Here is a 22,415-nt window from a genome sequence, read left to right as displayed (position 1 = left end):
TATCCTCCTTGATAGATAACTTTGTTGAATTAAAATTAGTTTCAATTACCCTATTACCCTAATTTTATTAAAATTATTAAATTGCCCCTAACCCTAATTTTGTCATACCCTTCCCCTCCATTCTCCCTTCACGCTGCGCAGCCTCAAACCCCCCTCTTCACTGTCTTTGCTGTGCAGCAAACACACACAATTTCCCCTTCGAATGTAAGAAAGAAAAAGAAGCTGAAAGGGGGAGAGAGACAAGGAGATAGGAGATCCGTGAGATCCGAGGGAGGAAGAGCACCGGGGAGGGAGCAGCTCGCCGACCAGCCAACCGAGATGGGGGTTGGCTCGCGAGTGAGGGTGGTCACGGGCTTGGAGCCACCGCGCCTTCGTCGCCACCGTGTCCACGCCGGTTGTCGCCGCTGTGACGCGTCCGAGAGGAGAGAAGTCGCACTAGAGAGCTGACCGCCAGGGGCACTGTTGTTGCGAGCTTGCCGCCGCCGCTGTGAAGGATCTGCCATTGCCTTTGTTGCCGCTGGAGAGAGGGAGACCGGAACGGGTAAGGAGGAGGAGGGTTGTTTCTGCCATCATTAGAGTCCCGCTGCCGTTGATGCCATGGCTGCCGCACCTCTGGCCACTGGGAACAGATTTGTGACTGCTAGGGTCCAACCACCACGCCCAGCCATTGTTCGCGTCGCCGGCGTCGCCTCCGTCGGAACCACTGCTGTCACTGCCAGCTTCCATCTCCATCATGGTTGATTATGGATGAGAGTGGAGAATGCTGCCTCTACCGCCGGAGAACGCTCTGCCGGTAAGGGTTTGAATTGTGGTTTCTGTCCTTTTAGATTTCGAGAAGCTTTTGATGTTGCGTGGTTATTATAGTTGATCCACCGGAGCTTCTGGCCGCTACTAGAGCTACTACCGGGTCAGTTTGGGATTGCAGCTCGTCCGTTCTGCTGTTATCGTAAGTGTATTTTATTTTGAATTCTCGGTGTTGGTATTCTATTTTAAATTATTGAGAATTTTGCGATGTTAATATCTCAGGGTGAGTTTCGAAAATTGTATGATTAAAATAAGAGTCAATGCGGTGTCATCTTGCTTCGTTTCTCGCGGTGAGACTATTCGGTTCCATTTCTTTTTATCGCAGTACTTTATTGACAATTATGTTGTAATTTTGTTTAATATCCATTTTGCGTTAATTCCAATTTGCGTCAAATAAGTCGTCGTTGCTGAACCTTGATTGTCGTTATTGATATTGCCTAGAATCACTGAGGTTGCTGCCGCGGGTTAGGAATAGAAAGAGGATTCTTGACGCGTTAACTTTAAACGGGTCGACTTTGAGGTAAGGGCTTTTCTAAAAAGCTATTTTATATCTGGAATTGTTATAAATGGATACTGGTGTGAGAATTATATGCTTTTAGTGATTGTACCAGTCTTATGTATTGTTTGGCGACTTTGGTTGAATATGATTATATGTTTTGATTAGATTCTTGTTTGGTTTTGATAAATGAATTGTTGCTTAACTGTTTCTTTAAAGTTTTAGAAATGAGTTTAATCGGTTGATAATAATTTGATCTTGAAACGATTTCCTTGAGATATGAAAATGAGGTGACTGTTGGATTTAGCTTGCTTTTGAACTGATTTTGGATTTTGGACCGTTGAAAATGATTATGGAATGGTTTAGTTGGGACCCGAACCGGGTGACAAAGTCCAAGTTTTAAGTGAGGTGCTGCCGAAATTTCTATAAAAATCCTAGACTTTGTTTGAAAAGTTATTTAGAAAGGTTTGGATTTGAGAAATTATATTATTTGATTTATTAAAATAATATTTATGTTTTCGTGCTTAATTTATTTAAGTAAACATTATGTCTTGAGTTCGATTTATTTAGAAATGAATTATTTTACCATTTGAATCACTGAAGGAAAGTATTATGTTCTAATATTGATTTTAATATAAAAAGGACTTTTGCTTTTGGTTAGATTTAAAGATTTCGTTCAGAGGAGCCTTTAGTGATTTTAAAGGAAATTGGACTTTGACTGAATAATTGCGTTTGTGACATTTTGGAAGAAGTTAGAGAATTGGTTTTAAGGAGGAACCTGAAAGTGATTTTAATTTAAATGAATCGGTTCCATTTCAATTGAATTGACTTTGGATTGGGTTGGGACTTGTGACTATATATGATCTGGTTTTATAATCAACTCTTTTTTTATTTGCTTAAACCAAGGATCTATGATTTTAAGAATTTCAATGAATTTTTAAGAAATTGAGATAGGTTGTCCTTCTCTAAAGTCTTGAGACTCTGCTGAGAAATTTCTATTACCAAATTTCGTTTTGGGATGACTGATTTTTGGATCTTTCAAAAGAGATTTTTAATTTGGCCTAGTTGCTGAATTGTTTGGAAGTTTTAGAAGGGTGTTGTAGAAATGTGGATTGTTTTGAAAGAAGAAATTTCTTTTGAGAAAGATGGCTTATAAGCTAGAAGTGATTTGGGAATGCGGATTTTTTAAGTTAAGACTGGGATGAATTGAAATTGATTTTCAAAGAAATTAAAAGTTCTTTGAGAAAAGTGATTTGTGGCTAAAATGATTATTGTATGTTTGATGATGTTGGATGGTGGAAGTGTTGTTATGCTATGAGCCAGAATGGCTGTATATGATAATGAATTATGACTGTTTGTGGAATATGTTATGAGCCGGAATGGCTGTATATGATAATGAATCATGGCTGGTTGTGGAATATGTTATGAGCCGGATGGCTGAGTATGAATATGAATGGTTATTGAATTGATAAAGTTATTGTTGCACTTCCAATTATCTGAGATACGAGTTTTCCTGGGTAGAAGCAGTGGCTAGCCACCACGTGCTCCAGGTTGAGACTCGATACTCTGCTGACCCTATGTCGTAAGTGTGGCTGGACACTGTGAAAGTTCCAGATGAGCTCGGCCCCGTGAATATACACCAGTGAGGGTGTTGGATGTGAATTATAATTATAATTGTGAATAACTCGAGTTGGGGATGCACGATAGAGAGACAGTCTAATGGTTAGCTACCAGGACTTGTCGGGTTGGCTTTATAACCGACAAATGATATCATCATCCGCTAGGACAGGCATTCATCATATGCATCTATGTGACATTGTTTGGATGTGCATAATGTACTTGGTTTGCCTTTGTGATTACTTGTGATTAACTGCTAATTGTTCTACTTGCAGTAACTATTTGTTTGTGCTTGAACTTTCCTATTTGTGTTTGCGACTGAGACTCTGTTGGACTGTGGTGATTGATTGTTGTTTGGGTTGTTTTGGTCTTGGGCCGTGGTTGATCATGAGGTGGGCCGAAGGCCATGTCTGGTTGATGTTTCTGGTTTAGAAAAGTATGAAAAACTAATTTGGTTCAGCATGGATAAACCTTTTGAATGGCTTTTGAATTTTTAAGAAATGAACAGTTTCCTCTTTTAGAAAAGATTTCAAATATTTTGTATAGTAAGCCTTTGCTTTTGAAAAGATGCATAAGGCAGTTATTAATCACTGTAACGACTTTATCTCGCGTATCCTATTATAGTAATTCTGCAATCCTATAGTGAGGACCCTTTCGAGGATGATGTTTTCACTCTCCTACAGGACTTTTCTTTTCAGGTTACGAACGACGAAGTTCGGAAGAGTTTATTGCAAGTTTATATATATATATATATTACATATATATGAGATTCCTGTGAGTATTGTAATTTATATTGTAAGTATGAACGTATGTTTTTGAAAGATTTAGTTTAAGTTTTAAACAGGCTCATATTGTAGTATTAAATATTATAAGAGTCGTCGTAATACCCAAGCTATCAGAGTGGCGCAGCTGGAAGCGTGACATTTTGATAGTTAGGGTGTTACAGATAGAGGCTGCGGCCTTGAGTTGGACCTTCCGGGTCGGGTTAGATCCACTCCAACACATGGTTCCTGCGTTGCTTTCCATGGCGAGAACAAAGGGGAGAATGGTGGAAGTGCCGGCACGCCAATTTTGCGCAGCAAAGAAGACCGACTTTCTAGCGATCAACAACGAGAGTATGGTGGCGACGGCATCGTCGGGTCTGTTGTCGTGGACGTTAAGCGTGAGCAACGGTTGATGATGCGCTTTCCTATGGAGAGTGAGACCACGCTTGGTTACTTAGTTTCGCTGGCGACGGAGGGGTTCCGTTCTTCCAAGAACGGTGGGTCCGATGGGATGAGGAGGTGAGCTGTTCAATGGCCGGGAAAGGGAAAGCGACCTATCGGTTTGGGTCCGTTGAAGATGGAGAAGAAGTTCTTGTTGAAGACCATATGAACTCGGATGATGAGGGGCTTAATGATGGTAATGTTAAAACTGGAGTTGGCGTGGATATTGGGGTTGGAAAACAGGAAATCAAAGATGATAAGACATTGGAACGAGAGGAGAAGATGCTTCAAAACAAAAGGACATGGGAATTGGCTGTTGAGTTAGGAGCGGTGCAGTACAACGAAAAGGATGATATCATGGCAATTCTCTAAGCACAGAATGAAGAATTGGCTAAAAAAAAAAGAGGCTAGCAAAGCAGAAAGAAAAAGCATGAAGATGCAGACCCAAAAACCATAAAAAGGTGTGTAGTAAAATTTTAAAATAATTTTTAGTTCTTGGAATGTTAGGGGATTACACGGTATTAGAAAATTGAGTATGGTGAAGGACCTAAAAAAGAAGCAAAAATTGAATGTTAGGATTGATTGAATCTAAGATGCAAGTTGTGACTAACTTTGATGTAGTACGTATTTAGGGGAGTGATGCTGTAAGGTAGGAGTATGTAGGTTTGGAAGGTACATCCGAGGGTCTATTGTTAATGTAGGATGATATGCTGTTTAGAATGAATAATTGTTATAAAGGGAAAAGATGGTTATATGTTGAAGGAGTTCTATTAAAAAATGAGTTCAATTGTACTTTTTGTCTGGTATATGGTGCTCATATTAGAGTAGAGAAACTTGTTGTATAGGAGAAATTGAGCTATATAACTGGCTTATGTCAGGTTCTGATATGTTACATGGGTGGCTTTAATGAGGTGACACAGGTAGAAGAGAGGAAAGGACAGACAGGATAACAGTGTCGGCAGAAGATTTTAAGACTTGGATCCAAGATATGCGGTTAATAGACTTGCCGTTGAATGATCGAAAATTTACATGGTTCACGGTCTTCTAGTCGTATTAATAGAGTTCTGTTGAGTGTGGAAAGTATTGGGGAGTTCCCGGCAATTCGACTAAAAGGTCGTTCGAGAAGTTTGTCAAATCATTACCCAGTAAGAATTTAGGACTCTAAGTTGAGAGGTGGACCCCTACCTTTTCGGAGCTTAGATTCTTGATTTACACATGAGGGTTTTCTAAGAAAGGTCAGGGAGGAATGGAAAAATCTTATTCAGGTGTAGTTCATAGATAAGTTGAAGGGTTTAACAGTTTCTTTGGGGAGATGGCATAAGGATAATTTTGGTGACTTAGACAAGAAGATTCAGTGCTTTGAAGATGAGATTAAAAAGATAGATTATATGGCTAGCATTGAGGTTCATGATAGTACAATGGAGGATAGAAGAAAGGTGCTAGTAATTTTGTGTGAGAAATGGTATATGAGAAAAGAAATGCACTGGAAACAAATGTTGCGATCCAGGCATGCAAAGGAAATGGATAAAAATACTAGGTATTTTCATAACTTGGCAAGAAGGAGAAACAATAGAATTGATATGTTGGTAATTAATAGAAGGTTGATAAGAAATCAAGCTCGGATCAAGATTGCTATCAGAGAGTTTTATAAGGATTTGTATCATCAGGAGAGATTGCTGGTTGTGGGATTTAGGGATGGGTTGGTAAATCAAATAGATGAAGAAGAGTCTGCAGCATTGGAGAGAATGTCCATGATGGAGGAGGTTAGAGAGGCGTTTTTGGATTGTGAATCATCTAAGGCTCCATGTAGTGATGGGTATAACATGAATTTTATTAAAAAGTGTTGGGATGAGATTGGTGCAGAGTTCACGGTAGTTGTGCTGGATTTCTTTCGGTCATTAAGGTTACCTTCTGATTCAAATATTATGTGGGTGGCCCTAGCACCTAAGTTCGTTGGAGCCAAGGAGATTAAGGACTTTTGGCCGATTAGCATGGTAGGTTGCGTCTACAAAGTAATCTATAAAGTGATGGTCAGAAGGATGAGATAAGTGATGCCAGGTCTAGTAGGAGAGACTCAGAGCGCATTTGTGAAAGGTCAGAAAATACATGATGGAGCTCTTATTGCGTGTGAAATAGTGCAATGGCTTAAGCTGATAAAGAAGAAAGCACCGATCATTAAATTACTTTCAGAAGGCTTTTGATAGAATAAAGTAAAGTTGTGTGGATATTGTGTTATAGAAGATGGGCTTTGATTGGAGGTGGAGGGAGTGGGTGAAGGAGTGTGTTGGTATAACTTCTATGTCGATTCTGATAAATAACTCACCATCAAAACCTTTTAAGATGGAAAAGGAGTTGAGACAAGGTGATTCACTGTCTCCATTTTTGTTTGTCTTTGTTGTTGATATTCTACATAGGATGGTGGGTGAGGCAGTCAAAAACAGATGTATTTCGCCTTTGTTGATTAGCAAGGATAATATAGAGTTGTTACATCTCTAATTTGTAGACGACACTATATTGTTTTGCCTACGGAGGAGGAGACCATCAGAAATTATGCAAGGTTGCTAAGGTGTTTTGAGATGATGTCGAGGTTAAGTATCAACTTCGATAAATCTAGTTTGATCCCAACCAATTGTGAACAACAGTGGATTTTTAACATATGTAAATTATTGGGATGTAAGGAGGCTAACCTTCCAGTGAAATATCTTGGTATATCCCTAGGAACGAACCCAAGGTTGGTCAGGACTTGAAAGCCAATAATTGATAAATTGGAGGAGAAGGTTAGCTTGTAGAAAGCAAAAGTGCTCAATAAAGCTAGTAAGTTGGTCTTTATTAAATCTATGTTAAATAGTTTGCCGGTGTACTATTTGAGCCTATATAAGATGTCGAAGACAGTGGCAGAAAAGTTGATTTTGTTGCAAAAAAAGTTCATAAAGAGGAAGGTAGGAATGGTATGGCACTAGTTAAGTGGGATGTGATTCAGGCTCCAAAAAATTTGGGTGGGTTGGGGGTGGGTGATGCCGTAGTTAGGAAAACAACACTCATATTCAAGTGGAGGTGGCATTTTTCAAAAGAGGAGTGTCCATTATAAAAAAATGTTGTATGCTCTTATATATTATAGTTTGAACCCCAATGTGATGTTATCAAATCAGACATTGCCTAATAGAGAGGGTCCATGGAAGGATATTTGTCTGCTGCAGTTCAAGGATCATAATGTGAGAAACAAGATAATTGCTAGGTTGTCTATGGAGGTGGATGATAGAAGAAGAACTCACTTCTAGGAAGATGTGTGGTTACAAAGTGGGTTATTAAAAAACGTTTTTCAAGGCTCTTATCTGTTTCAAACCAAAGAGGATCGGTCACAGGGTATTGTGAGTTTTGGGTTGGGTTAGAGTGGATTTAGAACTTTCAGTGGTGGCAACATTTATACCAATGGAAGTTGGAATTAGTGGACCAGTTATATGAGACTTTAAGGCTTGTAAAGTTAGCTAATGAAAGGCAAGATAGACTTGTGTAGAAGTTTGACAAAGAAGGTATTTTCTCTACTAACTCTTCTGTGCAGGTGGTATAGTCAGAAACACTTCTAGAGGATGTTACCAACTATAGCTTCACTAGAACCATATGGAAAGATTTGGTTCTACCACGAGTGGAGTTATTTATTTGGTTTACTTTGATAGGAAGAGTGAATACTAAAGAACGAATGTATAGGTTGAGAATCATTACTCAGGGTGATAACATATGTGCATTGTGTAAAAAAGATGTCGAACATATTCACCACTTGTTTCTTGACTGTGGGTTTACTTGACAGGTGTGGTGTGCATGGCTCTCTGATTTTGGGAGGTTGTAGTCTATTTTGGGATCGCTGAAAGAACATTTTGAGAGTTGGACAGGTATCGTTAATAGAAAAGAGGAGTGTAACAAGTGGCTTATATGTTTCTTTGTAGTTATTTGGAATGTCTGACTAGAAAGGAACGGGCGGATCTTTCATAACAAGGAAGCATGTGTTGAAGAAGTTTTTCACATATCATTGACCAATTATAGAGTGTGGAGTAGTATGGTTCCCTTCTGTTGTTGATGGTAATGCTGGAGATAACATTGGGGATAGCTATTAATATATTTTACATTGGGTGTTGGTTTTTGTGACTTTGTTCTACTGTCACTCCACTCTACTGTGTTGAGCTCGCTTGTTCAAAAATAACTATTATATAGACGTATCAAGAGGTTTTGCACATATTTTTGATAATTTAAAATTTTTAAATTGTTAATTTTTTAGCATTCAAGGAAATATGTGATGGATTGAAGTTGTTTTATGATGTTACTCAACTGTTTTCTGGTTCTAAATTTTTGACTGCCAATCTTACTTTAATCTGGTTTGTAAAATAGAAATCTCATTGGATGAATGGCAATTTTCTAGTAATTCTTTAATTGCTAATATGGCATCTAGCATAAAGAAGAAATTTGAGAAGTATTGGGATGAGATTCATGGCAATATGGGTGTTGCTGCTGTTTTAGATCCTAGGTACAAGATGGTTGGGTTTGAGTTTTAATTTGAAAAAATATATCCAGATCCAACAAAATATTCCAAGCAAGTTGACAGAATTCATCAATTGTGTAATGAGTTGGTTAATGAATACAATCAAAAAATGAGTTCTGATGTGTCATATGTTGGTACAAAAGAAGTTGATGAGAGTGGAAATATAAGCCTATTTAGGGATGATGATTATATGGTGTATCTTAAAAGAAGAAAAATGACAAAGGATTCATGTGTGAATGTTGAGTTTGATCATTATCTTGAGGGAAAAATTCATCCTCCAAATAATCCTAACTTTAATGTTTTGAAATGGTGGAAGAACAACCAAATGAAATTTAAAGTTCTTGCAAAAATATCCAAGGATATATATGTCATTCCGGTATTCACTGTTGCTTTTGAATATGCTTTTAGTACAAGTGGTCATGTAATTTCTCCTCATCGTGAAAAACTCAAAGAAAGCATAATTGAAGGTTTGATGTGTGGCTAAAGTTGGTTTTGGGCAGCCTTAGAGAGTAAAGGACGATTTCAAGACTACGTTGAACCTTAGGGATGATTTTGTATCCAAAAAAATGTTGGAGACGAAAGAAATTTTTGGCCTATACCTTAAGAACCAAAATCGTACTTAATCCGAAAAATTAAGATAGAACCCTATAAATTAAAAGTAACTATTTCTGTGAGAATTTATTCTCAAAGTTTAAAACCAACCAATCAAGGATGTAAATTATTAAGAATTGATAATTCAATATATAAATTCGGGCTAATTAATTATCATTCAATCACAAATATACTTAACCTATTTTTTATGCTTTTACACTCACAAAGTTCCATACAAAGAAAGTGAGGTTCATGTCAAAACACACAAGAACAAGAACCAGCAAAATAACCAAAAGAAACCAAATTTTATACTCATTATTTCTCCTTGCATCTTATCCAAATTTAATCTACTTCTTTTAAATATAACTCTATTTTTAGCATTCTACAACACCAAATTATAGCATAAAGACAAAGCACCATACCTCTTTTACTTTGTTTGGCATTTTTAGTTCTAGCCATATTTCAAAACATGACAAAGCATTTCCTAACTATATCCACACCAAATTTCTCTCCCATGATATTTTGCATCTAAAGAAAGGAAAACTACCAAAAGTACCCATGAAGTTTACAAATGCTAACAAAAATACCCATAAACTAAGGAAATTAACGATGTACCCATGAAAGATGGGTTCCGTAAGACAAAAGTATCAAAACCCTAATTTTTTGTTAATTTTTTAATAAAATTCCCAAACTACCCCACCTTCAAACTCAACTCACTTTTTCAACCTTCCATAACCCAACCTGCACCTTTAAAATCATTGTCATGGAGTTTGAAACTACTCCTATAACAGACCAGGTTGAAATCAATAGTTGTGGTAGTGGTGGTAATGGTGGAGGATCGGACCTCAACCAGTTCAGTCATAAGTTTACAACTCATACCCAAACTAAATCAATCAAACACTAAAATATACCCAAAACATAAAAATTTTCAAATCCATTCATCCAATTTCAATTCACTTTAGAAAAACTAGAAGCAGAAACAACCATCAACCATAAAAAACCAACAAATTCATTCATCCAATTTGAAATTTACTTTAGCAAAAATTAGAAGTAGAAGTAGCCATCAACCGGATCTTCTATAAATTAATCTCAGCCTTCGTAAAAAATAGAAGCAGATATAAAAAAAATCAGAAAAAGTATCTTTCTAGTAGTAACTAAATCAATTTTGGAAAAGAAGAAAAATAAAATAAAATAAAAAATGTTTTAAAAAAAGAAATACTTTTTTTTCACCGGCTGTAACATCATCGAAGGCAGAACCTCCATCAGCATTGCCGCCTCCCTTTCTTCTCCACCACCTCTTTCTGCATGCAACAGCACCACGACCCTTCTCTCTTTTTAGGCGCGCGACAATAGCATTCTCCTCGACTGGGTCAGGCCGCCACGACGATATTCTCCTTGGTTGAGACAGGCGTACCATGGAGATGTTCTCCTCAGGTTGGGTCACAGGCGCACAACGAAGGTGTTGTAGTCATCTTAAAAGTGAGAGGGGAAACAATAAGAGGGGAGGAGATTGGCGGTGACGGGGTAGGTGGGTGGCGGACGACAATAAGGAGGTAGGAGGAGAGTTCTATGACTCCGTGAGGGTTTTTGAGAGAAGGATAAGTGAAGAAAGAGGAAGAAGTGAGAAGAGAAGGAGTGACAGTAGAATGGGGTTAAGGTGAGGTAGTTTAGAAATTTTATTAAAAATCAACAAAAAATTAGGGTTTGGATACTTTTGTCGTACTTAACCTATCTTTCATGGGTACATCGTTAATTTTCTTTGTTTATGGGTACTTTTGTCAGTATTCGTAAATTTCATGGATACTTTTAGTAGTTTTTCCCTAAAACAAAAAGACGGTGGACCATTTTGTAACCTCTCCACACAAAACACAATTTGAAAACTCTTCCAAAATAATGCCAAATCTAGCCAACTTCTTCCTCATACTGAGTTTTTCATGCAAAACAAAATATATATATATATATATATATACTAGACCTTATTCAAGGTTAAAAATATGTAGATAAGTTAGTTTAATTTCTATTAGAACTTAATTTAATTAAGTACTTTGTTTATCAAATATATTTAAGAATTATTCTCAACTTTCAATACTATCCAATATCAATAGTCATCATAAATATATAATACCAATAACTAATTATAGTCAAGTATAAATCAACAACATTTTTATAATCTAATTTAACCACAAATAATCTCTAGTTTCCTACTATAACAACATTTCAAACACTATACTTGAAGGTGAAAAAAAGATTGCCCAATCAAGGATGATGGCATCAGCAGCAGTAGCTCCTCCAATCGGCACCAATGACAACACTCACAGTATGGTGTTTGAAATATCCAAATATCGAAATATCAAAGACAACTATTAAAATTTCACAACTTCTAACACAAAATCAAATATCCAAATATCAAAGACAAATATTAAAATTTGTTATTAATCATCAAATTCAAAAGAAAAGAGCAATATTCAAGAACCTTGAACTCTTTTGTTGAATCACATACTCTCAAATGGTGATTCATTTATTACTCTCAAACATCTCTTTCAACTTTGTTAGGAGCAGTTTTTTAATTAAATAATTAAAACACAGCATAGAGAATACAAAAAATTAAGCTGCACAAAGCATAAGAATGCAAAAACAGCATGAAAAATAGCAATACAGCAAACAAACAACACTATAAAAGAATAACGACAATCAAGAACAATAACAAAAATAGCATTGAACAAACATCAACAATTAGAATCATCAAGAACAAACAACAACAATTAGCAAAAACATTAAACACGACATTGAATAATTAAATAAAAAAATACAACATCTGAACAAAAAAATTAAAAAAAATCCCACTTACCAAACTACAAAAATATACCCAAAAAATTGAAACCAAATACTTAGAACCAAAATCATAACCAAAAACAAATTCAAAAAGAAAATTCTAAAGAAGTAACAACCAAAAACACCAAAAATTTAGAAAACTTAAAATAACCAGAGACTTTCATATGTTCTAAAATTCAATAAAAGAGAGAGAAGGTGGAACTTCAAAAAGCAATGGAGATGGCTGAACAACAGTTGAAGTGCGGTTGAACATCGGCAAAACATAGACTGAACAGAGGCTCAAACATGTGATAGAATAGAGGCTGAGCACAATAAAACGGTAGTGGAAGCACGACGAAACGGCAGTGGAAGCACAGCAAAACAGAGGCAAAAGAACAACGAACAAGGGCCAAATTTAGGGAGAGACATTCTCTGAGAGTTTGAGAGTGAGATGAGTTAGAAGACTTAGGGTTTTAGTTTGAAGCTAGCACAGAGAGTAGGGACGGAGCGGAGAAGTTGTTGCCATGCTAATAAACTGTCAGCAATGGCAATGCGAGGAGTAGAGTCACGACGGCGCGTTGAGGCGAGAAGCATCGACGAGAAGAGGGAGGAAGCTTCATCCGTTGCATAGTGAGGAGAGGAAGTGAGTGTGTGTCGGGGGGAGAGAGAGAGAGAGAGAGAGGGAGAGAGGTTTGTTTGTCGAAAGGGGTTTTGATTCATTCATATACAAATTATAAAAAATTAATTTAATTACCTATAATAATTTATAAAAAATAAAATGATGAATAAATAAAATAAATCTTGAATAACTTAGATGACTCTCTTTATGAATATTTTTCTCTTTCTCTCCTTAAACTACTCTTTTTTTTCTCTTATTCTCTTCTTCAGTCCTTGCCTTTTTTCTCTTGTTTATTTGTCTTCGTTCTCTTTATTTCGTGTGTGTTAGTGAAACTAGGAGATTAAGATTAAGTTTTAGAAGAAGGGGATAGTTTAAAAAATTTAACAAAAAATAAGAAATTCAAATTTCAGTTTCATCTTATTTTTCAATCACTTAATTTTTAAATTTCAAATTATGCACAATACTTTATTATTAGGAGAATTACTCATGAACTCTTACCAATGTAAAACATGTTAAACTTTTGCAACAAGACACATTTTCATTATAAAACATATTGAACTTTTGCGACAAAACTTTTCGTTATAAAACATATTGAACTTTTGTGACAAAACAATTTTCTGTTATAAAATATTTAAGCATTTGCAACAAAAACACCTTTTTGTTACAAAAATATTTTAAACTTTTGCAATAAAACGACTTTTTCTTACAAAACATTTTAAACTTTTACAACAAAAAGACTTTTTCTTTTACAAAAAATAATATATTTTATAATAAAAAATAATTTTTGTTACAAAAAATAAAAAACTTCTATAACTAATTGTCTTGTTGTTACAAAAATCCTTATTTTGTAACAATAGTTAATTTTTGGACAATTTACCATAATAAATAAACTGGCATCCAATATTACCAGATTACACAAAATGCAAAACGGATACCAAAATGCATTTTTTTCATAATCTATGTAAACCGCGACAGGGATCCCACGGTTTACGAATACACGTAATCTGCTACAGGGGTGTCGCGGATTACGTTCTAGGGAAAATAAGTATAATCCGTGACAGGGGTCTAGCGGTTTATGCATTAGTATAATTATGTTTTAGGAGTCTCGCGGATTACATTTGTGGTGGTTGTAAGGTTTTTTAGAGAGAGAAGGAGAGGTTTTCTAGAGAGAGAAAAAGAGAGAAAAGTGTGGGTTGGTTGAGTTGAGATCGGGTCAGGACTATGGCGGAGGCACGCAGTCTTTACAGGCTCAACGGCGTTGTGCACGTTGCTGGCAACATAAACAAAGAGGTTAGTTTGGTTATTTTTAGTTAATATATTTCGTATAATATTTTTCCAATGATCGTGATTTATGTATTTAAGTTTAGATTTAAATTATTATATTAAAATCATAAAATTTAGTATTTAATTAATTTAGATTAAGGTCTTAATCGTTTATGCCTTTCATTGAATTTTGTGATAAGAAAATAGGAACTGTATGTTACCTGTTTAAATTTTAATATTGTATTTTTTGTGTTAGATTACTTTAAATTAGTGTTGGATTTTTTATATATTTTTGGTTTTTTTTGTCACATGCTCCAGCCGACTAGGTGTATTTATAGTGTTCGGAGGCAGCAAAACATGCCTTTGCATGACAGGATCGTACCCTATCTGGAGAGGGCTGGTTTGTACCACCTGGCGAGGCTCAACGCTAGGTGGTTCTGGTTGGACGAGCCCTTAGTCAGTGCTTTCATTGAGAGGTGGCGTCTTGAGACGCATACCTTTCATATGCCTTTTGGAGAGTGTACCATCACGCTGCAGGATGTAGCATACCAACTGGGGCTGCCCGTGGATGGTTTACCTGTATCCGGGTGCCTTACAGATTTTGAAAAGCTTATGAAAGAAGGCAAATTGACGTGGGAGTGGTTTCAGGAACTGTTTGGCGAGCTTCCACCACAGAATAAGGTAAAGCAGTATACAGTCCACTTCACCTGATTTTATGAGAGGTTCAGGGTGCTGCCGAATGATGCTACGGAGGACATGCAGCGATACCAGTCGCAGATGTCTGACCCTTAGGGGTACCAGCCCCAGTTTCATGTAGACCTGAATGAGCCTGCTAGCAGCCCGTATGACAGTTGGTTGGGCATGGGAAGGACGCCTCCATCTGCATATGGCGTGGACATGTCCGTCGATCCTCCAGCACAGCAGCGCCAGAGGCCAGCCAAAATGAGACGGACCGCTCGATGTGGTATATGGTCACATCTCCTAGGCGCAATTGGACATGACTCTCACGAGGAGGATGAGGACAGGCAGGAGTCGTAGCTGTTTATTTCATGTTTTCATTGATGATACCTATGTATGTCAGATTTGTCGTGTACTTTTGTATTATATGATGGTACTTAGTTTATTTCCATGGACTTATGTGTGTGTTATGTATGTTTTTGTTTACCATACACTTACTTTATTTTATGTTTATGCAAACTGCTCATTAACGCATAAATCGCTAGACCTCTGTCGCGGTTTATGCACACTCGTCATTCACACATAAACCGCGACACCCCTGTAGCGGATTATGTGTATTCGTAAACTGCGGGACCCCTGTCGCGGTTTACATAGATTATGATAAAAATGTATTTTGGTATCCGTTTTGCATTTTGTGTAATCTGATAATATTTGATGCCAATTTATTTATTATGGTAATTTTTGCTACAAATGCTCTATTAATAAATTAAAAGCTATTTTGCAATGAAAAAAAATATAAGTAACCAACTTTATGGGCAACCAACTTGAATAACTTTTTAAAAAATTTTATTTTAAAATTTTCAAAAATTAAGATTAGATTTAAAAACACGCATCATCCAACCTCAACTTCTAACACGACCTTTCCCTCTAATTTCTCTTTCCCGTGATGTCGCGTCCTCCATCTGTAATTCCTCTCAATTGCCCTCAAGGTCCATTGCCCGGCCCCTTGTGCAACATCACGTCCTCCCCTCAACTCTTCTCTCCATGGCGTCGCGCCCCTCCTCCTCCAACCCTGGTTGCCACAATGCCGTGCCACTTCATACAACATCTCATCCCACGATGCGCATGCCTTCCTTTGCAATTTTTTGTGCCATGACGTCTCTTTTTGTAACTTGTCATCCCGCTATTCACTAATTGATATTCATTAAAAAATAAAACACTAACACTAATAATATCTCCGATTTCATAGGCAACACCACTTCAAATTTCATTTGTATATGTGGACTCCAAAAAAGTTTAAACATAACTTCTTTAACATAATAGTTACATAAAAATAATCATGAATCATAAATATAAATATAGGTCCTCCTAGGGTAAACGCAGATCGGATCGGGTCAGATATGACCAAAATTTCGATCCGATCCACACTAAAATTATCGGATCCAATATCCACAATTTTTAAGGTTTGATCCGATCCGCACATTTGCGGATCGGATATCAGATATATCCGCAAAACACAAAAATATTTTTAAAAATTTATTTTTATTAAAAAATATCAATAAAATTCATTTTTTTATTCTTTTAAATATATTTACTCTTAAAATAATATTAAACATACTTTTCTTGAATAATAAATTAAAATAATACAACATATATGATAATTATTAATTGAAATAAAACATAAAAAGAATATTTATTTATTTATTTCTTTATTTTTGCGGATACGCAGATATGTGGATACCAACACAAAATCCGCAATCCGATCCGACTAGTGTGCGGATCCAATTCGATCCAATTCGAAAACCTTGCGAATCGGATCTATATCCATAATTTTCGGATCGAATTTAGACAAACACTACGAATATGCAGATCGAATTCAATCCATGAACACTCCTAAGTCCTCCGTGGACAACCACAACCTGATCTGTTCCCGCACAGTCGTCGCACTTAACTAAAATGATTTCATCATGTGATATATTATATTGAATTAAAGGAACGAAGATTCTTATGCCAAATTGATTAATGAAATAATCAAGTTAATGAAGCACAATTATAACAAATTATCAAACCAAAACAAACTTTTTGAATAACAACATGGATAGGTCGAGTGTTAACTTACTCGTCTACTTAAGTAAGTGATTGAAAATTAAATTTTGTTTTGTATATATACAATAATTTATTAGTCAATACTAAATTTTTAAATGAAGTTTCGAGCCACTATATTTAATAAACATAAATATAATAAAAAAATATTTATTTATCAATATTAAAAACATATATAGAATAAAAAATAAACTAATTTTAATTTTACTTTTCAAAACTAAAAACATATCAATACGAAATGAAGTGAGTACTTCTCCGAGGAAGACTAGTCACTTTACCGAATGAGACCTAGCTAACACTAGCATGCAATATCACATATCCTAAAATGATTTGTTAATCACATCAAGACTAAATCTATTAAAGAAAAAAAAAATCAGGTTGATGCGTTTAAAAACTCGAAATTAGAATTGATTGAGAAGTTCATAAAAGAAATTGATTGGTATGATGATATCTTACTACTTTCAGCGATATAAAAGCTCACGGGTGGGGAAAGACGATGAGGATACGTTCAACTTAACACTACATACACTCCTGCGAAGAATATAATAATATTGCAGTTCAAGAAAATTACATAAGTGGCAGACAGTTGATGTGGAAAAGGATCATAGCGTCAACAGGATATTGAACGGAATCATTACGTCATAAATCATAATATTTCAATTCATGGTGGAGAAATTTTCAAAATAGGTGTAATGACTAATGTGTGCTGCATTTATTTTTTACTATAGTATAATCCATTAATTTCCATATATATCAAACTGTGGGCTGATTATCCTCTTCATCGTTAATTAGTTGCACACTAGCTACTTGCCTTCATAGGTGAAGACTCGTGGAATATATTTATAAGTATTTGTACCACATAAATATAAACAAATAAAAATAAGATTTATTTATTTTTTTACTAAAAGTTAGGAGACTCGAATCCGCAACCTCTTAATTGAGTATGAGGAGACTATGCCATTTGAGCTATTACTCATTGACAAAAAAATCCGCAACCTCTTAATTGAGTATTTGAGCTATTACTCATTGCCAATGAGTAATAGCTCAAATGGCATAGTCTCCCGATACTCAATTAAGAGGTTGCGTAAAAAAAAAGATTTATTTATCTTGTATCATATATAAGAGTGCATGTTAATTTTATAAATTAAAACATTATTAAAATTTTAAATTTTAATGTATTTGTTAGAAATAAGAGACTAAACTGGAGAAAAAATTTGTGTATTATTAAATGTATTTAAATTATATGAAATGATACGATATAAAAAAATATTTATAGATGCTAAAAAAAGCGTAATAATAAAAACGTAATATTTTATAATAAATATTTAAATATACTAAATAATTCTAATGAATACTAATTAATCTTAATATATTCTGACAGTATTTATTTTAGGGCAATTCACCTAAATAAATTGTTTCACATTTAAAATTATGCAAATGCATTGTTTCCAAAACGAAGAGCAAATGCATTGTTTTACATATCTATAGAAACCGCTACTAGCAGTAGCGGTTTACACAAACACAGAATCCACTGCTGCCAACTGCGGATTACGTTGAGTTGTGACAACATGAAAACCGCTTTGCCTCGCGGTTTCTGCATAATTATGGTTGGTCATAAATCGCTACTACCAGTAGCAGTTTATATGCATTGGAACACGTGTGTAAACCGCTAGAGGCAGCAGCGGTTTACGTTGAGTATGAAAACAAATAGTAAAACTAATTTTTATTTAAAAAAATAATTACAAAACAAATAATTAATGGTATATACTATTTAAATAATATCATAAATAAAAAAAATTAATTTATCATTTCACAATATAATTTAAAAACTATAAATATGCATGTAATAAATTTTTTATTTGTATTTATTATTAAAAGTGAGACCAAATTACAAATAAAAAAATACAATACTCAAAGTATTAAATTATATAAATCAAGATTAATTTTTTTTATTCTCATCTCTTTTAAAATTTATAAATAATAAAAGAATTTATTTTTAGCCAAAAGTTCACTAAATCATATATTTTTCTCTTTAAAAATCATTTCATTCTCTTTTATTTATATCAACCATACAAAGGAGATTCGGAGAGTTTGAAACATGGGTTGTGTTTTTTGTTGCTGATTTGCATTTGAGGTTTTAGCTAAATGAATCTTTTTTCATTTGTGCAACTTTATTGTCTTATGCCAAAAAATAAAAACTATTTGTATTTTATAGTTGATTGATTTGATAAATAATAGTGATAGCATCATAATTTTGATGAATAAAATAAAAAAATATAAATATGCATGTAATAATTTTTCATTTGTATTTATTATTAAAATGAGACTAAATAGCAAATCAAAGAGTAAGACAGAAGTCACCAATCAAATATATAAACTAAGACTAATTTTTTTTCATCTTCATCCCTTTTAAAATTTTTTGGCATAAGACAACAAAGTTGCACAAATAAAAAAGAAATTCATTTAGCTAGAACCTCAAATGTAAAATCAGCAGCAAAGAACACAACGCATGTTCCAAACTCTCCGAATCTCCTTTGTATGGTTGATATAAATAAAAAAAATGAAGTGATTTTTAAAGAGAAAAATATATGATTTAGTGAACTTTTGACTAAAAATTAATTATTTTATTATTTATAAATTTTAAAAGAGATGAGAATAAAAAAAATTAGTCTTGATTTATATAATTTAATACTTTGAGTACTATTGTATTTTTTTTTGTAATTTAGTCTCACTTTTAATAATAAATACAAATAAAAAATTGATTACATACATATTTATATTTTTTAAATTATATTGTGAAATGATAAATTAATTTTTTTTATTTATGATATTATTTAAATAGTATATACCATTAATTATTTGTTTTGTAATTTTTTTTAGATAAAGATTAGTTTTACTATTTGTTTTTATACTCAACGTAAATTGTTGTTGCCTCTAGCAGTTTACACACGTGTCCCAATGCACATAAACCGCTATTGGTAGTAGCGGTTTATGACCAACTATAATCATGCAAAAACTGCGGCTGACAACAGCGGTTTCCATGCTGCCACAACTCAACCTAATCCGCGGTTGACAGTAGCAGATTCTGTGTTTGTGTAAATCGCTACTGTTAGTAGCGGTTTCCATAGATATGTGAAACAATGCATTTACGTCTTCGTTTTAAAAATAATGCATTTACGTAATTTTAAAAGTAAAACAATTTATTTATGTGAATTGCCCTTTTTTTTATATTTGTTAGATGCTCCACTGTAGTGTTGGTGTAAAAAAAGAGTAGTAGCGGTTTGCAGCATTATTCTTTAGCTTTTATCCTTCAAGAAAGAAAATTCCAAATGAATCCAAAGGAAGTCACTATTTAAGGCCAAACCTCTCTCAGCACACAAAACAACACATACAAGCAAAGCCTTCAATTTCAAAGGGCAAGAACCATTCCTTCACCGGTCACCGGAGCAACCGGTAACACACATACAACTAACTCAACATGATAGCTTGCGCGGAGCACTTCCTGCCGGGAAATGACGCCGAACCGAAGCCCGACGACGACGTCGTTTCCAGCCTCTCCAAAACGCTTGGCGTTCAAGCCATCACCACCGACGACTTGGGAATAGCAAGCAAGGACTTCGGCGGCTTGAAATTCGTGAAGCCTTTGGCACTCGTAAGGCCCTACACCGCAGACGACGTTGCTCGGGTGGTGAGAGCGGCAGCAAGGTCTCCGACTCTGACGGTGGCGGCACGAGGGAACGGCCACTCCATCAACGGTCAGGCCATGGCGGAGCATGGTCTCGTCCTCGACATGCGCTCCATGGACGAACTTGTCCAGCTCGTGAGGATTAACGGCGCACCATACGTCGACGTTTCGGGAGGGGCATTATGGGAAGACGTCCTGAAACGCTGCGTTTCGGAGTTCGGTTTGGCCCCGCGCTCCTGGACGGATTACCTCAGCTTAACGGTTGGCGGAACGCTGTCATATGCAGGCGTGAGCGGCCAAGCGTTCCGTTACGGCCCGCAGACTTCTAACGTAACGGAATTGGAGGTGGTTACGGGGAAAGGAGAAACCATAGTATGCTCAAAAACGCAAAGTCCAGAGCTTTTCTTTGCAGTTCTTGGGGGTCTAGGTCAGTTCGGTATCATAACTAGGGCCAGGATTGTACTTCAGGAAGCTCCACATACGGTATGTGAATAATATTGTATATTTTTTTTGTGTTTATTTATTGACATTTTTAATTAGCTCCCGAATTTTCGGTGGTGGGATGCATGAGCGTGCGACACGTAGATAGAAGGTGATTATGTTTTGTTTTGTTTTGTTAGGTGAGATGGATAAGGGTAGTTTACAGCGAATTTGAGGAGTTCAGTAGCGATGCAGAGTGGCTGGTGAGAAGAGAAGAAGGTGAATCGTGTTTTGACTACGTGGAAGGGTTCGTTTTTGTGAACAGTGACGACCCCTCCAACGGGTGGCCCACTTTGCCATTGGACCCTCAACAAGTGTTCGACCCCATTCATATTCCTCCCTCTGCCGGTCCTGTTCTCTATTGCTTGGAGCTCGCTCTTCACTATCGTCACTCAGACCACCCTTCCCGTGTTGATGCGGTATGTATGTATCTAACCTTACTCCCATTATATTCTATACTCCCTAGTAAGTCTAAGGTGTGGATCCTAAGGGGCCAATCATGACTCTGTTTGACCTCGGTGGTTGCTAACTGGGTCCCTCTTAATTAAAACTCTTAACCGTAGACGGGTGGGTCCCCGGTAAAACAGGTGAATATACGACGGATATAGTAGAGTTGGAACTACTAGAGTGATGAATGGAGGACGGCTTATTATTATTCTCGTCCAAACTTAATGGCGCACATATAGCCCACCGTGTCATGTGTGCCTATTCTATAAAATACAAAAATTGTTAAGAAATGCTATCTAGTCTAGTGTAATAATAAGAAATTATTTGAGAATTTTGTGTCTCCATTTGAAATGGGTGCTGAGAACTGACAATACAGTAATGATGTATCTTCCGTTGGATTTTCTGACGCTTTCGTGAAATAAAAAGGCCCATGCCTTAGCAAAAATGACCCAAACGGGACTGTACTTTGCACTTATCGTGATGGCACTGTGGTAATTTCGGTGCTGATCATTGAGATCTCGCTGACGTTACGGTCCCCACAGTTGCCAGAAATGGCCAAAACGCCATCATTTTCTGGAATCTGTAAAGCATGAAGCCATGAACCGTGTGTGTGATGGCGTAAATGCCCTCCTATTATCATATAGGTTGTTGATGGATTGCTTGGACGGCTACGATTCATCAAGGGTCTCAAGTTCCAGGTGGACATGGGATACACGGAGTTCTTGCTACGTGTAAAGCGTGACGAGGAGCATGCGAAAATCAACGGCGTTTGGGATGCGCCACACCCTTGGCTGAACCTGTTCGTTTCAAAGTCCAATATCGCCGAGTTCGATAGCGAGGTGTTCAAGAAGATCCTCAAGGACGGTGTCAATGGCCCCATCTTAGTTTACCCTCTCTTGAGAAACAAGTAAGTATATACATATATGTTTAAACTCGTAATAAAGAACTTTATGAATATATGGTGTGGACTGGTTCACTTGTATAATTATTTTTATGTGAAATTAAAATTAAAAAATTATTAAATAATAATTTAATTAAATATATTAAATTATTTAATTATTTTAATTAATAATTTTACATGAATA

At 35.8% G+C, this 22,415-nt stretch overlaps 1 protein-coding gene and 1 long non-coding RNA gene across 2 annotated transcripts in view; both read left to right on the top strand.

The window, feature by feature from the left end:
* On the top strand, window positions 3,519–17,827 carry LOC110267996. Its single transcript, XR_002355994.1, has 3 exons — window positions 3,519–3,640; window positions 7,594–7,597; window positions 17,815–17,827. It is a non-coding gene; the product is annotated as an uncharacterized LOC110267996 (long non-coding RNA).
* Window positions 20,003–22,415, top strand: part of LOC107624095 (cytokinin dehydrogenase 7) — a 3,734-nt gene continuing 1,321 nt past the window's right edge. The window contains exons 1-3 of the mRNA XM_016326551.2: window positions 20,003–20,886; window positions 21,024–21,302; window positions 21,975–22,237. Of these exons, the coding sequence (XP_016182037.1) occupies window positions 20,197–20,886; window positions 21,024–21,302; window positions 21,975–22,237 (1,232 nt within the window). The 5' untranslated portion in view covers window positions 20,003–20,196. The remainder of the gene's footprint in view (window positions 20,887–21,023; window positions 21,303–21,974; window positions 22,238–22,415) is intronic.

The sequence above is a fragment of the Arachis ipaensis genome, chromosome B10 (assembly GCF_000816755.2).
Source record: "Arachis ipaensis cultivar K30076 chromosome B10, Araip1.1, whole genome shotgun sequence".
In the NCBI taxonomy this organism is placed as follows: domain Eukaryota; kingdom Viridiplantae; phylum Streptophyta; class Magnoliopsida; order Fabales; family Fabaceae; genus Arachis; species Arachis ipaensis.
Note: the sequence above shows the minus strand (reverse complement) of the source record. Positions and strands in the feature narration are given on the sequence as shown.